Source organism: Rhinatrema bivittatum, chromosome 11, assembly GCF_901001135.1.
Source record: "Rhinatrema bivittatum chromosome 11, aRhiBiv1.1, whole genome shotgun sequence".
In the NCBI taxonomy this organism is placed as follows: domain Eukaryota; kingdom Metazoa; phylum Chordata; class Amphibia; order Gymnophiona; family Rhinatrematidae; genus Rhinatrema; species Rhinatrema bivittatum.
In genome coordinates, this window is record NC_042625.1 from 20341527 (window position 1) to 20360449 (window position 18923).

General features: G+C 47.3%; 1 protein-coding gene across 3 annotated transcripts in view; it reads right to left on the bottom strand.

Annotated features, from left to right (window-relative positions):
- KNTC1 (kinetochore associated 1) overlaps positions 1-18923 on the bottom strand; it is a 422937-nt gene that overhangs the window by 388368 nt on the left and 15646 nt on the right. For all 3 annotated transcript variants that reach the window (XM_029571458.1, XM_029571459.1, XM_029571460.1), the window contains exons 2-4: positions 14068-14217; positions 13574-13694; positions 2844-2959 (exon numbers count right to left, since the gene is read on the bottom strand). In XM_029571458.1, coding sequence (XP_029427318.1) covers positions 2844-2959; positions 13574-13694; positions 14068-14199 — 369 coding nt within the window. In that variant the 5' untranslated portion in view covers positions 14200-14217. The remainder of the gene's footprint in view (positions 1-2843; positions 2960-13573; positions 13695-14067; positions 14218-18923) is intronic.

The window sequence follows — 18923 nt, forward strand, 5'->3', positions numbered from 1 at the left end:
TAAGCTGCTTTAATTTTCAACTTTGAATATTTCTTTATAAAAATTCTGCTCTAAATTTAATTTAATAGAATTATGTTTTTTATTATATTTTTTTTCATATAAAAAACTGTCCTTTGATAAATTATATTTGTTTGACTTTGGCTATGGGATTTAATATTTTTGCAATACAGATGCTGTGGGTAAGCAGTTAAAAAATTATTCACGCTCAGTGTTATATTTATTAATGGCTTTGGATTTCATATTACTTAATAGAAACTTATTTGGTGTACTATATATCCCCTGATGAAGCCTCTTTGGGAGAAACTAAAGGCCTTTGTTGGGGACATTCTTGAACAACTGTGTTTCTGTTTTCAACGCTGCACTCCTTTTTCAACACTGCTAACGGCAGAGGATCTTTTTCCAGTTTGAACAGGAAATTCATTAGTGCCTGTTGTGACCATCATTTGGAATATAATAAGTTCTACCTGTGCTGACTGTAGAGGATCGTTCCTCGGTTTGAATAAGACATTAAATAGTGCTCTTTGCAGCTACTTTTTGGGAACATAAGAGTATTGTAATTTTTGGATTTGCTATATCTGTTTTCACACACTGGGGATATTTAGGTGATTCAATATACAGTACCTGCAGTCATTTTTTGATAATTTTCATGAATTTTAAATACTTTTTTTGATATTTACATGATTGTCACTTTGATGTTGTATATGTTATTTTTTGTAAAAATATTTTAAAATTTTGTTAAAAATAAATATTTTTTTTAATGTGTGGGATATAAACTGGTTCATGTGTGTATATATCTATATCTATATCTCTATATCTATATCTCTCTCTATATATATCTATATATATATATATATATATATATATATATATATAGAGAGAGAGAGAGAGAGAGAGATATAATACACAAAATATGTATATATTTCTATCCCCCCTGCAACTTGACCCAAGCAATCTTTGGCCTCTCCTCCCAGCCTCTCCCCTAACACTGGGGTCTATCCAGTAAAGTGCGGCCGCGTTTACCCCGCTCCTAACCCGCGTTAGCCCTTCCTGCGATCCCGAATCCCCTTTAACCTACTCCTACCGTGTCCTAAAATCCCCGGGCAACCCCTTCCGCACGCGGCATGTATATTGCATGCAAACGAGCGAATTAGCTATTCCCTAGCATCCCGTAACCCGTGCCCCGACTATCGCTATCTTTCCCTGCCGTTTTGTCGCGCGTTTAACCTGCTAACTTACCGCCTACCCTGACCCCTGTGGTAGAGGCAGGGGTAAGGGTAGGCGGCAAGCTTTCCCCCAGCCCCCGCTCACCTGCCCCGGCCGTGATTATGGGTGCCGGTCTCCGGGGCAGCCCCAGTCCTCTCCCCTCCTCCCGAAGCAAAAAAAAAAAAAAGCGAAAAAAACGTAAAAGCAAAAAGTAAGTTGCTTCGCCGCTTCACACTGTCAGTGTCTCTTCTTCCCTCCTCCCGGAGTAAGGCTGCTTTTCGCGCCCTGCTTCGGGAGGAGGGAAGAAGAGACACTGACAGTGTGAAGCGGCGAAGCAACTTACTTTTGCAGCTCCCTCCGGACATCGGACCTCTCCTGCCTCCCGCTGCGCGACTTACTTTTTTTTCCAGCCGTCCGGCCATCAGCAGGAACGGATCGTGGCTCCCCTGCCTCCCGGCGAAGATGGACGCCTGCACGGGGGAAAGTGGCCCCTGTGCATGCAATTGGCCGCTCAAGACGTGACGTCACGACGTTTGGCGTCACGGCATGTGACGTCACGTCTTGAGCGGCCAATTGCATGCACAGGGGCCGCTTTCCCCCGTGCAGGCGTCCATCTTCGCCGGGAGGCAGGGGAGCCACAATCCGTTCCTGCTGATGGCCGGACGGCTGGAAAAAAAAGTAAGTCGCGCAGCGGGAGGCAGGAGAGGTCCGATGTCCGGAGGGAGCTGCAAAAAGTAAGTTGCTTCGCCGCTTCACACTGTCAGTGTCTCTTCTTCCCTCCTCCCGAAGCAGGGCGCGAAAAGCAGCCTTACTCCGGGAGGAGGGAAGAAGAGACACTGACAGTGTGAAGCGGCGAAGCAACTTACTTTTTGCAGGCATCCATCTTCGTGAGCAGCTGGAGGCAGGAGAGGTCGTCCAATGTCCGGAGGGGGGTGCAAAAAGTAAGTCGCTTCACCGCTTCGTACTGCCAGCCCCTTCTTCCCTCCTCCTGGAGCAAGGCTGCTTTTTGCGCCCTGCTTCGGGAGGAGGGACTGGCAGTCCCGACTTCCTGGTATCTGTCATTTCAAATGACATTTGAAATGACAGATACCAGCGTGGCGTGGAGCGTTAGGCCCGCGCACCCAGGATACTGTATAGGCGCTCTATCCAGTAAAATGGGTTGCGCGGGCCTAACGCTTCACGGACCCTTCTTAGACGCGGTTTACATTTGCATGAAATTATAGTTCAGGATCGAGCGGTAGGTGAGCTGCACTGTGCGTGCGGCAACCGCAGGTGCGCCGGGCACTAACGCAGCTCTTCCTACCGCTCGGTACTGGATAGACCTGACACTTTCCCTGTCCCGACTCATATTTGTTCGTCTGCAGGCATCCTCTATCTTGCAGCTTGTCTAGCCTCTGCCTCCACCAGGCCATGAGGCTATACCCACCAGGATTGCACAGAGTAAAGCAGTGCGCACACTTTATAAAGTATGCATATTGGTATGCAGAGAGCACCCCCTCGTGGCCATCGGCAAACAGTGCAACCACTGACAGATACCACCAAGCACATTATGCAAAGGACATAATGAACTACATAATTTTAAATACCTATCATGACTGCAGATAAAAACAAGCTGTTGAACAGATCTACCGGTTGCTTACATTTGTGAGCAATATCTGCCTTGAGGATACATGAATAAGGTGAAAGTTGCCATTCCTCTCTCCGACCACAAGAAACTGTCCTTCTTGACACAAACTGACCACATCCACATTAGAATCTGAAAATTTCAAACCAAAAAGAGACTCAAAATTACACATCAAAACACTTAGAATTTCATACAAACATTCTCTGCAGACATTACCAACAAAATCACTATTTCTTAAGGATAAAGCCAGTAAAGCAAATAAGTGGGTTTTTTTTTTTTTTTTTAAGATTACATTGTCTTAAAGTACTCTGATCTATTCTTCAACAGCATCTAAGCAGCACAGAAGCTACACACATTGGGAACTGCAAGCTTTTGTTTGTTCCCAAGACTGAAAAGCCAGCATAAAGAAAATACTGCAAGGCACAATATAAAGATGTTCCTTACTATATGCATCAGAATCTTTACAGATACCAAGTGCATGAGATTAGAGCAAGTAGACAGATAGTGTTCCCCGATATTCCCCAGTGGGAAATTGATTTACAAATGGAGAAATTACTTACCTGATAATTTTGTTTTCCTTAGTGTAGACAGATGGACTCAGGACCAATGGGTTATAGTCCCCTGCCAGAAGATGGAGACAGAGTCAGGTTTCAAAGCTGACACTCCCTAGATATACCCCTGCAGTGACCTCAGCCCTCCAGTATTCTCTTCAAAAGCCCCTGTGGAAATACTAGCGAAAAAAAAAACTTGATTAAAATACAATTAAAAATATATGATTAACAAACGGATAACCGTAACTGAATTCAACCAATCATAAAAACGGAACCCCAGTAAGAATATACCCTGATCTAGGGACTGGATGAAGGCTTATCCGTATGTCTTGGATTCAATATCCACTCCACGGGCGACTCCTTGGCACCGTTTTTCGGCAGCCAAGGGCGGGATCCATCTGTCTACACTAAAGAAAACGAAATTATCAGGTAAGTAATTTCTCCATTTCCTAGCGTGAAGCCAGATAGACTCAGCACCAATGGGATGTACAAAAGCTACTGCTGATTGTGGCGGGAGGATGCCCACAGTCCGGTTAACACCGCCCTTGCTAAGGCTGCATCCTCTTGGGCCTGTACGTCCAGGCGATACAAACTGGAGATGGTGTGCAAGGAGGACCATGTTGCCGCTTGGCAGATGTTGACAGGAGACAGCAGTCTAACTTCCGGCCATGAGGTTGCCTGAGCCCTATTGGAATGAGCTTTAACCTGAAGAGGTAATGGCTTTCCTGCCTCCAAATAGGCTCCCATGATCACCTCCTTAATCCAGCGAGCTATAGTAGCCCACGAGGCTGGTTGGCCCTGTTTCCTTCCGCCATGAAGGACAAACAGGCGGTCCGTCTTTTGGACCAGTTCTGAGACTTCCAGATACCACACTAAAAGCCTCTGGACATCCAAATGATAGAGGCGGCAATATTTCTCCGCATCCTTGAGTTTATCTAAGGATGGCAATGAAATGGACTGATTCAAATTAAATTCCGAGACTACCTTGGGCAAGAAGGATGGAACGGTATGAAGCTGAAACGTTCTTGGAGTCATCCGGAAGATCGGTTCCAGACATGAGAATGCATGCAATTCAGAGATGCGACGCACCGAGCATATATCCACAAGGAACACCATTTTCAAGGTTAATAAAACGCAAGGAAACACTGTGCAGCGGCTGAAAAGCGGAACCTGCCAAGAATACTTGTACTAGATTAAGATTCCACAAGGGAGCCGGCAACTGTAGGGGAGGCCGATGGTATCTCACTCCCTTCAGAAAACGTATCACGACCGGGTGAGCCAAAAGGGAGGATCCGCTCACCTCACCCCAGGAACAGGAGAGAGCCGCTACCCGCAACTTCAAGGCGTTAAGAGCCAAACTTTTATTCAAGCCTTCCTGCAAAAATTCCAGAATAAGTGGGATTTTGACTGCTCAAGGGGGGGCACCGCATTCCTCGTACAAGGCCTCAAATACTCTCCAGACCCGCACATACAGTAGGGACATAGAGAATTTCCAGGCGCGAAGTAAGGTGATGATTACAGATGCAGAATATCCTCATTTCATCAGGTGAACCCTCTCAAAGATCACACAGTAAGACAGAATGAACTCGGATCCTCGTGAAGGACTGGTCCCTGCTGCAGCAGGTCTGTAGGGTGGGAGGTACAGGGGGTCCTCCATTAGGAGTTTCCGCATGTCTGCATACCACGGACGCCTGGGCCAGTCTGGAGCTACTAGTAGGACTACATCCCTTTGGTGCTCAATTCTATGAATGACCCTGCCCAGCAAGGGCTATGGAAGGAAGGCGTACAGTAATTCTTTTTCCGGCCAGAGTTGAACGAGGGCATCGATTCCCAGGGACCACGGATCTTTTCTGCAACTGAAGAATTGTGGAATCTTCCAGGAAAGTAGCAAGAGGCTTTCCTCAGGGAAATCAGAAAGGAAAATCAGTTCTTACCTGTTAATTTTCGTTCCTGTAGTACCACGGATCAGTCCAGACCGTGGGTTGAGCCTCCTTTCCAGCAGGTGGACAGACTAAAACTGAAAGGATATCCTATATGAGGACAGAGCCTATCCTGTAACCCTTCAGTATAACCACTGTCAAAGCAGAAAACAACAAAACCAGAATAGGATCAAGCAAGTAACCATAAAGCTCAATGGAGCAACTGTAGAACAGTGTAAGAAACATGGTATAACTATATGCTCTTGCATATACTTAGTACTTGTACAACCAAGGCTTCCGGTGTAATTGCTCAGTATTCTTGCAAGTAATGAAGTATCAAAAACTGCGAATCTGCAAGAACAAGCTTCGAGAGGACAGAAAAGAAAGACAGACAGGGAAGGGCGTCTGGACTGATCCGTGTTACTACCAGAACAAAAATTAACAGGTAAGAACTAATTTTCCTTTCCCTGTACGTACCCGGATCAGTCCAGACCATGGGATGTACCAAAGCTTCCCTATCCCAGGTGGGACTGAGACAGTCCCGCTCGAAGCACTTGCCGCCCAAAGGAACCAAAAATCAGCGCTTGCACATCCAGACGGTAGTGTCGAGCAAAGGTATGCAGGGACGTCCATGAGGCGGCCCTGCAAATCTCTTGCGGACAGACCGATTGGCTCTCCGCTCAGGAAGTAGCCTGAGAAAGTAGCGAATGAGCCTTTAGGCCCTCCGGAATCGCCCGACCTTGGCAGAGATAAGCCGAGGAAATGGCCTCCTTCAACCATCGTGCAATAGTGGTCTCAGAAGCCGGCTTGCCCTGATTGGGACCACTCCAGAGGACAAAAAGATGGTCCGAGACCCGAAAGTCATTGGTGACCTGAAGATACCTGAGTAGAACTCGTTTCACATCCAGTTTACGAAGATCGCCTCCAGCGGTACCTGCAATCTCCTCCGGAGAAAACGCTGGAAGCTCTACCGATTGGTTGACATGGAAGGTGGACACAACCTTCGGCAAGGAGGGCACCGTCTTAAGGGAAACACCTGAATCGGAGAAGCGCAAAAAAGGTTCCGGACAGGACAACGCTTGAATCTCAGAGATATACCGAGCGGAGGCGATAGAAACAAGAAAAACTGCCTTGAGCGTGAGGTCCTTTCCCGTAGCCCGACGGAGAGGCTCCAACGGAGCAGAACAGAGGGCCTGGAGGACCAGATTAAGACTCTACGATGGGCAAGCATTGCGAGCGGGCGGACGCAGGTGTTTGACTCCCTTCAAGAACCGAACCACGTCCGGGTGGCCTGCTAAAGGATGACCCTCGACCCGTCAGAGGAGAGAGCTGAGAGCGGAAACTTGCACGGGCAGGGAACTGAAGGAAAGGCCCTTGGAGAGACCCTTCTGAAGAAAGGAAAGGATCAACGAGACCGTGGCGGAACGCACTGAGACACCTGACTCCTCACAAACAGTCTCAAAGACCTTCCAAACGCGCCCATAGGCAAGAGAAGTTGACTGCTTCCGGGCTTGAAGCAAGGTGGAGACGACCTTTTCCTTGTAGCCCTTTCGCCTCAGGCGCCGCTGTTCAAAAGCCAGGCCGCTAGACAAAAGCGATCGGCCTGGTCGAAAAATACAGGCCCCTGCCAAAGTAGATGAGGAAGATGGACTAGCCGCAGAGGTCCATCCGTCGCCAGGTTGACGGGATCCGCGAACCATGGCCTGCGAGGCCATTCAGGTGCTATCAGAACCACTGGCCCTCGGTGGAGTTCTATTCTCCTGAGAATTTTTCCCACCAGAGGCCACGGAGGAAATACATACAGAAGGACGTCCGCGGGCCAAGGGAGAGCCAGAGCATCCACACCCTCCGAGCCGTGCTCCCTCCAGCAGCTGAAGAACCAATTGGCCTTGGCATTGCGTAAGGTCCCCATTAAGTCCAGGTGGGAGGGACCCCCACCTGCCGACAATCAGATCCAAGGCAGCGTCCGAGAGTTCCCATTCTCCCAGATAGAGTGATTGGCGACTGAGAAAATCGGCCTGGACATTCTCCTTGCCCACCATGTGGGAGGCCGCCAGGCAATCCAGGTGTTGTTCTGCCCAGGCGAAGAGATGGCTGGCTTCTAGGGCCACCAGGCGACTGCAGGTGCCCCCCTGATGATTGATGTAAGACAAGGTGGTGGAGTTGTCGGACACCACTCTCACCGCTTTGCCGCGTATGAGGGGCAGGAACTCCTGCAGAGCCAGACGCACCGCCTGGGCCTCCAACCGATTGATGTGCCAGCGAGTCTGAATCGGTGACCAGATCCCCTGTGTGGACCGGGACAGGCAGACCGCTCCCCAGCCCGAGAGATTGGCGTCCGTGGTTACTATCGTCCACTGCGGAGCTTGAAGGGGCATTCCCCGGAGAAGATGGGGAAGCGAAAGCCACCACTGCAAGTTGGCGACGGTAGAGGCCAAAAGAGGGAGGACTATGTGAAACTGTTCCGACACCGGCTGCCAATGGGATAGCAAAGCTTTCTGTAATGGTCGCATATGAGCAAAAGCCCAGGGAACTAGGTCAATGGTGGAAGCCATGGACCCTAGGACCTGCAAGTAGTCCCAGGCCATTGGAAGAGGCAGTGAGAGCAAATTCCGAATCTGGTCAATCAACTTGAGGGCCCGCACACGAGGCAAGAAGACCTTGCCCACACAAGTGTTGAAGTGGGCTCCCAGGAACTCTAACTCCTGGGAGGGCTGACTGTTGCTCTTTGAAAAATTCACTATCCACCCGAGAGGCACGAGCAGGGCTAATACCCGATCCACAGCCTGTTTGCAAAGAGCCTCCGACTTGGCCCGTACAAGCCAGTCGTTCAGATAGGGGTGAACTAGGATGCCTTCCCGGCGAAGGGCCGCCACCACCACCACCATGACCTTGGTGAAGGTGCGAGGCGCAGTCGCGAGGCCGAAAGGCAGTGCCCGAAACTGGAAATCCAGGTTGAGGATGTGGAAGCGAAGATACTTCTGGTAATCGCGGTGAATCGGGATATGGAAATACGCCTCTGTCAAATCGAGCGAGGCGAGGAACTCTCCGGGGTGAACCGCCGCGATGACTGCTCGCAAGGTTTCCATGCGAAAATGTGGGATCTTGAGGGCCCGGTTGACCCTTTTGAGGTCTAAGATTGGCCGAAAAGCCCCGTCCTTCTTGGGAACCACGAAGTAAATAGAATACTGGCCTGCGCCGAGCTCCTTTTCCGGAACCGGGACCACTGCTCCCAGACTCAGTAGTCTGGTGAGGGTTTGTTCTACCGCTTCCCGTTTGAGACGCCCGCATGGGGAGAATAGAAAGAGATCCGGTAGGCCGCGAACAAGCTCGAAGGCATAACTTTCTCGGACAATGTCGAGGACCCACTGGTCCGACGTGATTTTGACCCATTCCTCGAAAAAAAGGGAGAGGCGGCCGCCCAGAAAAGGGACAGAGGAATGGGTCGATTCAACTTCATTGTGTGGCAGGCTTAGGGGTGGAGCGCATGGGCTGGCCCTCGCGAAAGGAGTGACGCCCACGAAAGGGCTGCAACCAAGACTGAGACAGAGAAGACTAACCCCTGGAGGAGCCACCTAGTCCGCGTGGCGTATACCGTCTCTGTCCCCGGAAATGAGGGCAGGAGGGTGTAAAGGAGCGCGATTGTTTCGGACGGTCCTCCAGAAGCTTATGAACCTTATTTTCCCCCAAGGAATCAATAAGCTTCTCAAGGTCCTCTCCAAAAAGCAACTTACCTTTGAAGGGCAACGTGCCCAGCTGTGCCTTGGAGGACGGGTCGGCGGATCAATTGCGCAACCAGAGCAGTTGTCTAGCGGACACCGCAGAGGCCATCGCCTGGACGCTGAGGAGGTCGTAGAGCGCATCAGCCCCATATGCGATGACAGCTTCCAGACGTTCAGCCTGCTCCGCCTCTGCAGACGGGAGGTCCTGGGTGCCGAGTAATTGTTGAACCCACCTGAGACTGCTGCAGATAGTCGCACAGACCCCCAGAGCCAGGACTTCAAAATTGCATTTCATATGTGCCTCGAGCTTGCGGTCCTGTCCGTCCTTCAGAGCTGTCGATACCTCCACAGGGATAGTGATGTGCTTGTTGACCGCGGAGACCGAGGAGTCCACAGTCAGAATTTTCAGCATTTCTAAACATTCCTCCGGGAGGGGGTAGAGCTTGTTCATAGCATGCCCCACCGGGAGTCCCGTTTCTGGAGCCTCCCATTCACGGAGGAGCAGAAGCTTGTGCATGGGATGAAATGGAAAAGCGCTTGCCGGAGCCCTGAATCCCGCCAGGACCAGGTCCATATTTTTGGGCAAGGAGGCCGTAAGGGTATCCGCGGGGGCCCCTCCAGCCCCAATTCCTGGAGGACAAAGGGGATGAGGGGCTCCAACTCCTCCCTTTGAAACATGCGGAGGACCCTAGGATCATCCCCCTCCAGGGGCGGGAGGGCCACCCCCGGGACCACCCTCACACGAAGCGACACCAGAGGCACCGCGGCCGGGCAAACAGTCAACAGCGCGGAGCATGGAATTTTTGCCAGGGGGGGGGGCCAGGGGAGGGACCTTCCTCCTCCTCCTGCAGGCTAGCTAAATAAGATTTGTGCAGGAGGAGGACAAAATCTGAAGAAAAACGGGCCCTGGATCCCATCCTGGGGGGCCTCGGGGCTCAAATCAGGGGGAGACTCACAAAACTCCAGCTCCCCAGCCCCAGGCAGCTCCGAAACGGGAGCTGCCGAAAAACCCAAGATGGCCACCGTTCCCGGGCTTTGCCGACCCGGGAACGGCCTGGCCATGCACATGGGATTCAATCCCCAGGCTAGATTTGCCTGTCCTGCCGAGGAGGGGCCTTCCTCACCCGGCAGGCAGGCAGGCTGAGCAGAACCCCTCGCTTGATAGGCGTGAAGAGGTCTGCCCACAAGCAAGGCAGGCTGCCGGCCGCGGCATCCGCCGTGAAGAGGAGCCACTCTGAGAGAAAAAAAAAAGGTAAAAATAGCTTTGATTGGCAGCCCGCCAGCAGAAGTGAAGCAGGGGAGGAACCTGCTGACTCCTGCCTATCTGGCTGCCGGTTCGAATCCCAGGTAAGTAAAAATTTAAAAAATGCGCCAATAAATTGTTCTTATATTGCTGTTCTTTAATTTTTTTTTCCAAACACAGACTGAGCACAGCTCTAAGCTCCCTAGGCAGCTGGGGGGGGAGACGAGAACTGGACCACCAGCCAGCCCCCCTGAGTCCAGCAAGAACCTGGAGATGGGACAGTCTCCTGCACAGAAAAAAAGACTAACTCCTATTCTTTTTTTTTTTTTTCCAGAGAGAAAGCCAATCAAAAACCTAAGGAAGAAGCACTGGGGGGAATTTCTCCTTCTTCCAAGGGATCTGGCTCCTCCTCTTCGTCTGTGCCATCAGGGTCTCTACTAGGAATACCCTTGGTCAGGCGAGGCATGCCTCAAAGTTTGCTGATAGAACTGGGAAATGAAGGGGCTGCCGGTTGAGATCCCATCCAGACAGGGGCAAATGAAGTAGTAGACTACACCTGTGCTAAGCTTGTAGCCCCTGGAAAAATTCACCCAAGTAAAGGCTACCAGGTCCAAGCCTAGCCCAGGCGGGAAATGTGGTGGGTCCAGCTGAGTTTCCTCCCCTCACGGATGACCCAGTCAAGGGGGTACTCAGATCCAGAGTACTTCCAGTTAAGGCTGTAACCAACCCAGCATCTGAATGGGAGGAGCCAGGCTTAGCAAAGTCTGGGGAGGCCAACTCCCCTTGGGCTTCCTCGCAGTGCTGAAACAAGTTGGAATCCAGGTCAGGCTGGGAAGCGCTAATATGACAAGAAGCGCAGAGAATAAGGCGCTTTGGTTTCTCTGTTACCAGTGCCATTGTCGGCAGTAGCCTAAAAAATTTATGTGCCCCAAAAGAACGCCTCAATAAATGGCACGTGGTGAGGCGCACCCTCAGCCCATGCGCACAGCTTTCTGTTCCATGCACTTTCAGAGTTGGGCACACACATACGTGCCAACATTATGCACACAGCGCATGCACAGAGCAGACACACTGCGCGTACCGACATCCTACAGAGGGCAGTACTGCATGCACAGAAATGTGCGCAAGATGTGGCCTACCATGCAGTGTGCTGACCAAACCTAAAGCGGGGCCTAGCCCACCGAGGGCTGCTCGACCTGCTTGGAAGCCCAATTTCCATTAATTCCACGGGAGTGGGAACGACGTCAGTATGGTGTGCCAAGCATGAAGACCGGAGGAAAACCTACCGAAAATCCCTCCAATCGTCTCTGAATCGGTAAATCATCTTTTTTTTTTTTAAACTTATCTGGGCTCAGCACTTACTGGCTAAGTACAGAGATGGTCTCTGGCTGTGGGGAGAGGGGGCTGTGGCCATCACTGCAGTGCTCGGCTTCTTGCTCTCCTGCCTTTCAGCTGTACAAGCAGCAAAGTCCACGTCAGGAATTGGCTACTGGACCAAGGCACACCTCTGAGGGATCTCTGAAATCACCTTAAGAATTCTCAACTGGGGGAGGGACTTTTAGGTATCACCGCAGGAGAGCAGGGCTCTATTATTTTCTCCAATTTAAATGTAGAATTTCTCCTTCCAAAAGTAAAACAATCCCCATAGGGAGAGGTACATCCACCATCTGCTGGAGACAGAGAACACTGCAGAGACTCAAAACTCTACTCTCTGCTTGTTAAAGCTCCGCCTCCTGAGCCCTGATGGACAGTTCCCATGACAGCATGGCTAATTCAGCCCTGCTATCAACGGGAAAAAAAATGTATTTTTGAACAACATTTGACTAAGGGCCATCTGTTATTTTTGCTGGAAAGTGTATGAAGCCCTCCCCCAACAGCAAAAGTGATTCCCTGAACCCTACTGATAGAACAAAGGCTACAATAATAATGCTACTTACTCAAAGCACCAAATACACTCATCCATGGTGACTTATTCTTCTAGTGCTGGACTGCTGGGAGCGAGTGCTCCCGACAGGGGCCACACTAGTCTGGATAACTTAAAAACCTAAACGGCTGTATTCAGAGCCTGTTAGGTTATTTTAGTTATCTGGCTTTATGTAGCTGGATTATTTTAGGCTAGTATATTTATTTATTTATTTATTTAAAGGTTTTATATACCGAGGTATGGCTATGTGCCTTCACCCCGGTTTACATGTACAACAACCAATTACATTTGACAGTAGACATTTAACATTTCACAGTTTAACATTTAACAGTAACTGAGTCAGCTAAAAAAAGAAAAACTTGTTGCAATTTATTTAGCGGGATGTGTATCCTGGCGAATAAACGGGACAAATTATCCAGCTAACTTTAGCCAATAACAAGTCCACTAAACAGTCTATTGAATATTGGTCTCAATATATCTGGAAAAAAATATTTTACTTTCAAGATTGGAATTTTTCTTTGGCCTAGCAGTTTGTTTCTGCTTTTTTGGGTTTCCAACACAATTTGATAGTCTCTACTGAGCAACAGGATCACGAGTCTTCATTTATTTATTTAAAGATTTTATATATACCGACATTAGTGGGGAACATCATACCAGTTTACATCAGAACTAAAAAAGAAGCAAAGTACAAAAAACAGGTAAAGGGGAAAGGAGAATGAACATAGAGAGGCCGAGGGAGGCCGGAGATAGAGCAACAAGGAATATGGAATAAATATTAAAGAATGTAACAAATTGACAACAGGTTTAAACAGTAAAAAACTTTATACAGGCTCAGTTAATCTGGGGGATAGCAAGGGGTGATGGAAGATGGGGGTCTAATCAGGGTATGCTGATTAGACCCCCGGGTTTCTCTCCCTGTTCTGTATCACCCTCCCAACTTACTCAGCTCAGTCACTGCAGTCACAACAGGGCTCCTTCTGAAACCCCGCAATGGGCCCCGTCTGGTCGCTAGATGTCACTGCTGCTTACGTGGGGCTCAGCCTCCCATAGAGCAGTGGACGCCCAGCAACCCGGGAAGTGGAGGATCTAACCCAGAAACAGAACCAATGTCCTCTGCACCGACTACCACAGAACCACTGGGCTGGCCCCAAGTTTCGGGGACAAAGTTTTGCTAACTGTGTCTATCCTTATCAACTGCCACATCTAGTTTGGGTACTTGCCAGGTTCTTGTGGCCTGGTTTGGCCTCTGTTGGAAACAGGATGCTGGGCTTGATGGACCCTTGGTCTGACCCAGTATGGCAACTTCTTATGTTCTTAGTCTACACTTAACTGAATGCCAGTTGTGTTTACTGTCTCTTTATTTGTAGGCGAAGCACAACAAACTCACCAAATTGGAAGTGCAGCTGAAGCGACTGACAAATACTGTCAAACAGGGACACAGATCCGTCTGCTACAACAATACAGCCTTCATTCGAATTGCATGCATACAGATTTGGACTAAGCAACACCTTGGGAATACAGAGAAAAAATAATAGATCAAACAATGCAAGATTATGCCAAGATTATTCTTTCAAGAAAATGCATACCATGAGTTATGAGCCACTAAGATGCTGAAAATTAAAAAAAAAAGGTTAATCTGAACTTCTATAGCAAGAGGACCATATCTATTCAAACACAAACAAAAATTAAATATTTGATCATAGCAATAGCAATGCTACAAAGAAATAAACTTTTAAAATTACCATTTAACTTCCTTGAGAACTTTCTTTCAGTTATCAAGCTCATACCTCTATACAGTTGACTATTTTTCTAATATAGCTTCTCTTTACAATACTCTGGAGTTTTAATCAACTTCATTAACAAAGTCATGGGTCATCTCACCTTTTCAGATGAAGATATTTTAAGCAATGTGTCTACTTGATACAGGGCTGTTCCACATTCCTGAAAGGAATCTATGCTCAGACGACAACTACCCGTATCATCATTTGTCAGAAATTCAACCTTATTCCACATGTTGAAGGGATTCTTTACCTGGGATGAGTTTATAAAAATGAATGTTATTTTAACATAGGGCATTTAATATCATTAATGAAACTCTTTTCTCATATAAAATGCAATGAATGAATTAAATCCAATAATAGTGAACACGAACTGCTAACTACACCTAGTTATTGGATTTTAATGCAGATCACTGTTGTATAAGTTGGTGGTGAGACCTCACCTGGAGTATTGTATTCAATTCTGGAGGCCATACATCTGGAACAATACAGACTTGGAGTGGAGGCAGCCAAGAGAAGGGCTACTAAGATGGGGCAGATCTGCAGCAAAAGCCCTATGAGGCAAGACAGGGGTTCTAAATATGTTTACCCCAAAAGGAGAAGAGAGACAGGGGAGCTATGAAGGAGACATTCAAATACCTGAAAGGTATCATTAATGTACAAGAAGAAAATCTTTTTCAATGGAAAGGAAGTTTTAGCACAAGGAGTCATGATACGATGCTTCAAGAAGAGAAAGCTCAGGAGCAACGTCAGGATACAGTTTTCCTCAGAAACAGGCCGATGCAATATAGTGTGCTCAAGCTAGTGCACAGGTTAACCCGTGGTCGGACACATGTCCATACCCACTGATATACGGGGGATCAGTGCATCCATACCAGGGCATAGCTAATAGTGCTCATCACATGGAAATGCCATGTTGATGAGGCTATTAGCTATTACCAGCCGACGTAAAAAAATAACCATGCACCCGATGCGCACATTTTAACCCTCAAAATGTAACACTAGCCCCGGAGCTGGGGTTAAGTTTTGAGGAGCCCCAAAGGTTGATTAGAAAAGCAGAAAATGCAGGTTTTCTGTGGTTCCTCTGACTTAACATCATGGCAATATTAAGTCGGAGGAACCACAGAAAGCAGCAACGTGAAAAAAAAAAAAATGTCTTCATAGCAGTCAGGTTAGGAAAATGGACGCTTAATTTATGAGTGTCTGCTTTCCTAACCCGTGCATTGCCATTTCTCCTGGGCGCTTGATGCCAAGGAAGTGCTAGGGATGTACGATTTACCTTAGTGTCTCCTTTTTAATGCAGCAGCTCATTTGCCTACTGCATCGCGCCTCCAGGAGAGGTGGATAGGCGCACATTAGGAAAGCGGGCACTTTTCCCCACGCAGATATTGCATCTATCTGATTGGGTGGCAACTGCATGGAACACCCCCTGGGGCAAGTGGGAGAGGCCGAAACAGTAACAGGACTTCAAGAAGGCATGGGCTGGGAGGCAGGGTTCCCAAGCTCTGTGGGGGAGAAGGGGTGGGAAAGGCAAGGACCGCATGGTTATCATGCAATTGTGACACCTAGTGGCTGAATTTAGGGTCTATAATTCCACAGTGATTGCTTAAGGGTAACACCTAGTGGCCATTTTCAAGTCCCATCATTGATTGTTTTAAATGATTTGATTTGATGTATATTGCACCTTTTCATGAATTTCAAGCGGGACCGCAGGGCTCTGAAGAAAGGTCTGGTGCATGTAGCCCAACCTAGAGTCTTCACTGCAAGGATGAGACTAAGTATGCTGGGGAAGGGGACAGTGACAGAATTTTCTTTCTGCCACTCCTAGGCACTATCACTGCTGGCAGTGTACCACCCCCACCCTAGATCTCAGACTCCTACGACCCACAATTTCCTCCCCATCCCCTTCCTGTGAATCAAGCTGCCTCCCCTTCCCCAAATAATCAGCAGAGCCAGCACTGAGCTGGAGCTCTTTTCACTGCAAAGAAGTAAGCAAGAACTGAATAATCTTATGTCCCTAAACCCACAGGCACTGAGCTGTCCTTGCCCATTCGGGCTTCTGTACAAGTGCAGAGCCATGAAGTTACCTGGTCCCCGCTTCCTTATAACAGAAGCTCTGGCACTGGAGTTTGAGGCAGGGAAGTAGAGATTTGCAGGGCTACACAGTGCAGCAGCAGGCAGTGGCAAAATAGGACTGGAACCCTGCAGGTGGGTGGGAAATTTGCCACCCCCAGAATTTTGTCACCTTAGGCACAGGCCTAGTCTGCCTGTGCACATATCCAGACTTGGGTGAAGGGAATGTAAAAGTTGAAATAGGGGAAAATAAATCCCAGACAGTTGTGAACGAAGGCTCATGGTTCCACATCCCAGCACTGGTTTTAACGAGCTAGAAGTATTAAACGAGCAGGAGGAAAACTATCAGGTTTCAAAATAAAAACTTTAGCAGCATCCTAACTGTAAACATAAGATACCATGGAGTCCACAAGAAGATACCTGCTTTCAACTGTCTTGCACTTAACCAGCATGTAGAGTACATACTCATTTCTCATCTACATCCAAACTATTCCATTTAAATAATTTAGCTACAATGTGTTCTCTTCGTATAAAGGTTCTTATGGTTATTGCACATCTCCATTTCATAAAATAAACAGAAGCCTGTCAATAAGATGATCGCAGAACGAGAGAAAAAATTAAATATTGATTACACAGAAAACATTGCTTTATACTTTTACTATCAGAAATGCATTTGGGCATTACTACAGCATACTGGCAAGTGAGAGAAATGTGTTTTCAGTTAGGATTTGTTTGGTGTTTGTGCTTATTTTGTTTATGTAGAGTAGAGTTCAGAGGATCTAAGGTAGGGGAGTTCCAGATACTTGGTGTAATCGGCTGCAGTTGCCTCTAGATCTATTAAGCTTGGGAAGACTTCGAGACAGTTAATAGGAGCAAGCATTTGATTAGGCCTAGAACAGTGTTGTGTGAGATCTGAAATTATACTAGAGAATGCATGCTTTTTAAGTATGGGAGTGTCTGTTGCGTGCAGCTGCATATGTACGATTGCCTGTATTGAATGAGGAATCACACGAATATTTATAAATCTGGGTAATGCATGTATGCTGCTTATCAGTGTGTGAATGAATGAGGGGAATCTGAGTTTACTTTTAGCTGTCTTGATGAAATCATGTTTTAGGTTTTTAGCATCTTTTTCTACAGCACATAAGAACATAAGAAATTGCCATGCTGGGTCAGACCAAGGGTCCATCAAGCCCAGCATCCTGGTTTCCAACAGAGGCCAAACCAGGCCATAAGAACTTGGCAAATACCCAAACACCAAGAAGATCCCATGCTACTGATGCAATTAATAGCAGTGGCTATTCCCTAAGTAAACTTGATTAATAGCGGTTGATGGACTTCTCCGCCAAGAACTTATCCAAACCTTTTTTAAACCCAGCTACACTAACTGCTCTAACCACATCCTCTGGCAACAAATTCCAAAGCTTAATTGTGTGTTGAGTGAAAAAGAATTTTCTCCGATTAGTCTTAAATGTGCTACTTGCTAACTTTATGGAATGCCCCCTAGTCCTTCTATTCCATCCGAAAGTGTAAATAACCGATTCACATCTACTCGTTCAAAATCTCTCATATCCCCCCTCAGCCGTCTCTTCTCCAAGCTGAACAGCTCTAACCGCTTCAGCCTTTCCTCACAGGGGAGCTGCATTGCAACTATATCTCTTTTGAGATGCGGCGACCAGAATTGTACACAGTATTCAAGGTGTGGTCTCACTATGGAGCGATACAGAGGCATTATGACATTTTCCATTTTATTCACCATTCCCTTCCTAATAATTCCTAAAATTCGGTTTGCTTTTTTGACTGCTGCAGCACACTGAGCCGACAATTTTAAAGTATTATCCACTATGATGCCTAGATCTTTTTCCTGGGTGGTAGCTCCTAATATGGAACCTAACATCGTGTAACTACAGCAAGAGTTATTTTTCCCTATATGCAACACCTTGCACTTGTCCACATTAAATTTCATCTGCCATTTGAATGCCCAATCTTCCAGTCTTGCAAGGGCCTCCTGTAATGTATCTCAATCCGCTTGTGACTTAACTACGCTGAATAATTTTGTATCATCTGCAAATTTGATAACCTCACTCGTCGTATTCCTTTCCAGATCATTTATATATATTGAAAAGCACCGGTCCAAGTACAGATCCCTGAGGCACTCCACTGTTTACCCTTTTCCACTGAGAAAATTGACCATTTAATCCTACTCTCTGTTTCCTGTCTTTTAACCAGTTTGTAATCCATGAAAGTACATCGCCTCCTATCCCATGACTTTTTAGTTTTCTTAGAAGCCTCTCATGAGGGACTTTGTCAAATGCCTTCTGAAAATCCAAATACACTACAACTACTGGTTCACCTTTATCCACATGTTTATTAACTCCTTCAAAAAAATGTAGCAGATTTGTTAGGGAAGACTTGCCTTGGGTAAAGCCATGCTGACTTTGTTCCATTAAACCATGTATTTCTGTATGTTCTGTGATTTTGATATTTAGTCTACTATTTTTCCTGGCACTGAAGTCAGGCTCACTGATCTATAGTTACCCGGATTGCCCCCGGAGCCCTTTTTAAATATTGGGGTTACATTGGCCACCCTCCAGTCTTCAGATACAGTGGATGATTTTAATGATAGGTTACAAATTTTAACTAATAGATCAGAAATTTCATTTTTTAGTTACTTCAGTATCCTAGGATGCATACCATCTGGTCTGGGTGATTTGCTACTCTTTAGTTTGTCAATCTGGCCTACTACATCTTCCAGGTTCACAGTGACTTCGTTCAGTTCGTCTGACTCATCACCGCTGAAAACCATCTCCGGAACTGGTATCTCCCCAACATCCTCATTAGTAAACACGGAAGCAAAATTTCAAGACCACTTTGGGCAAAAAGGAT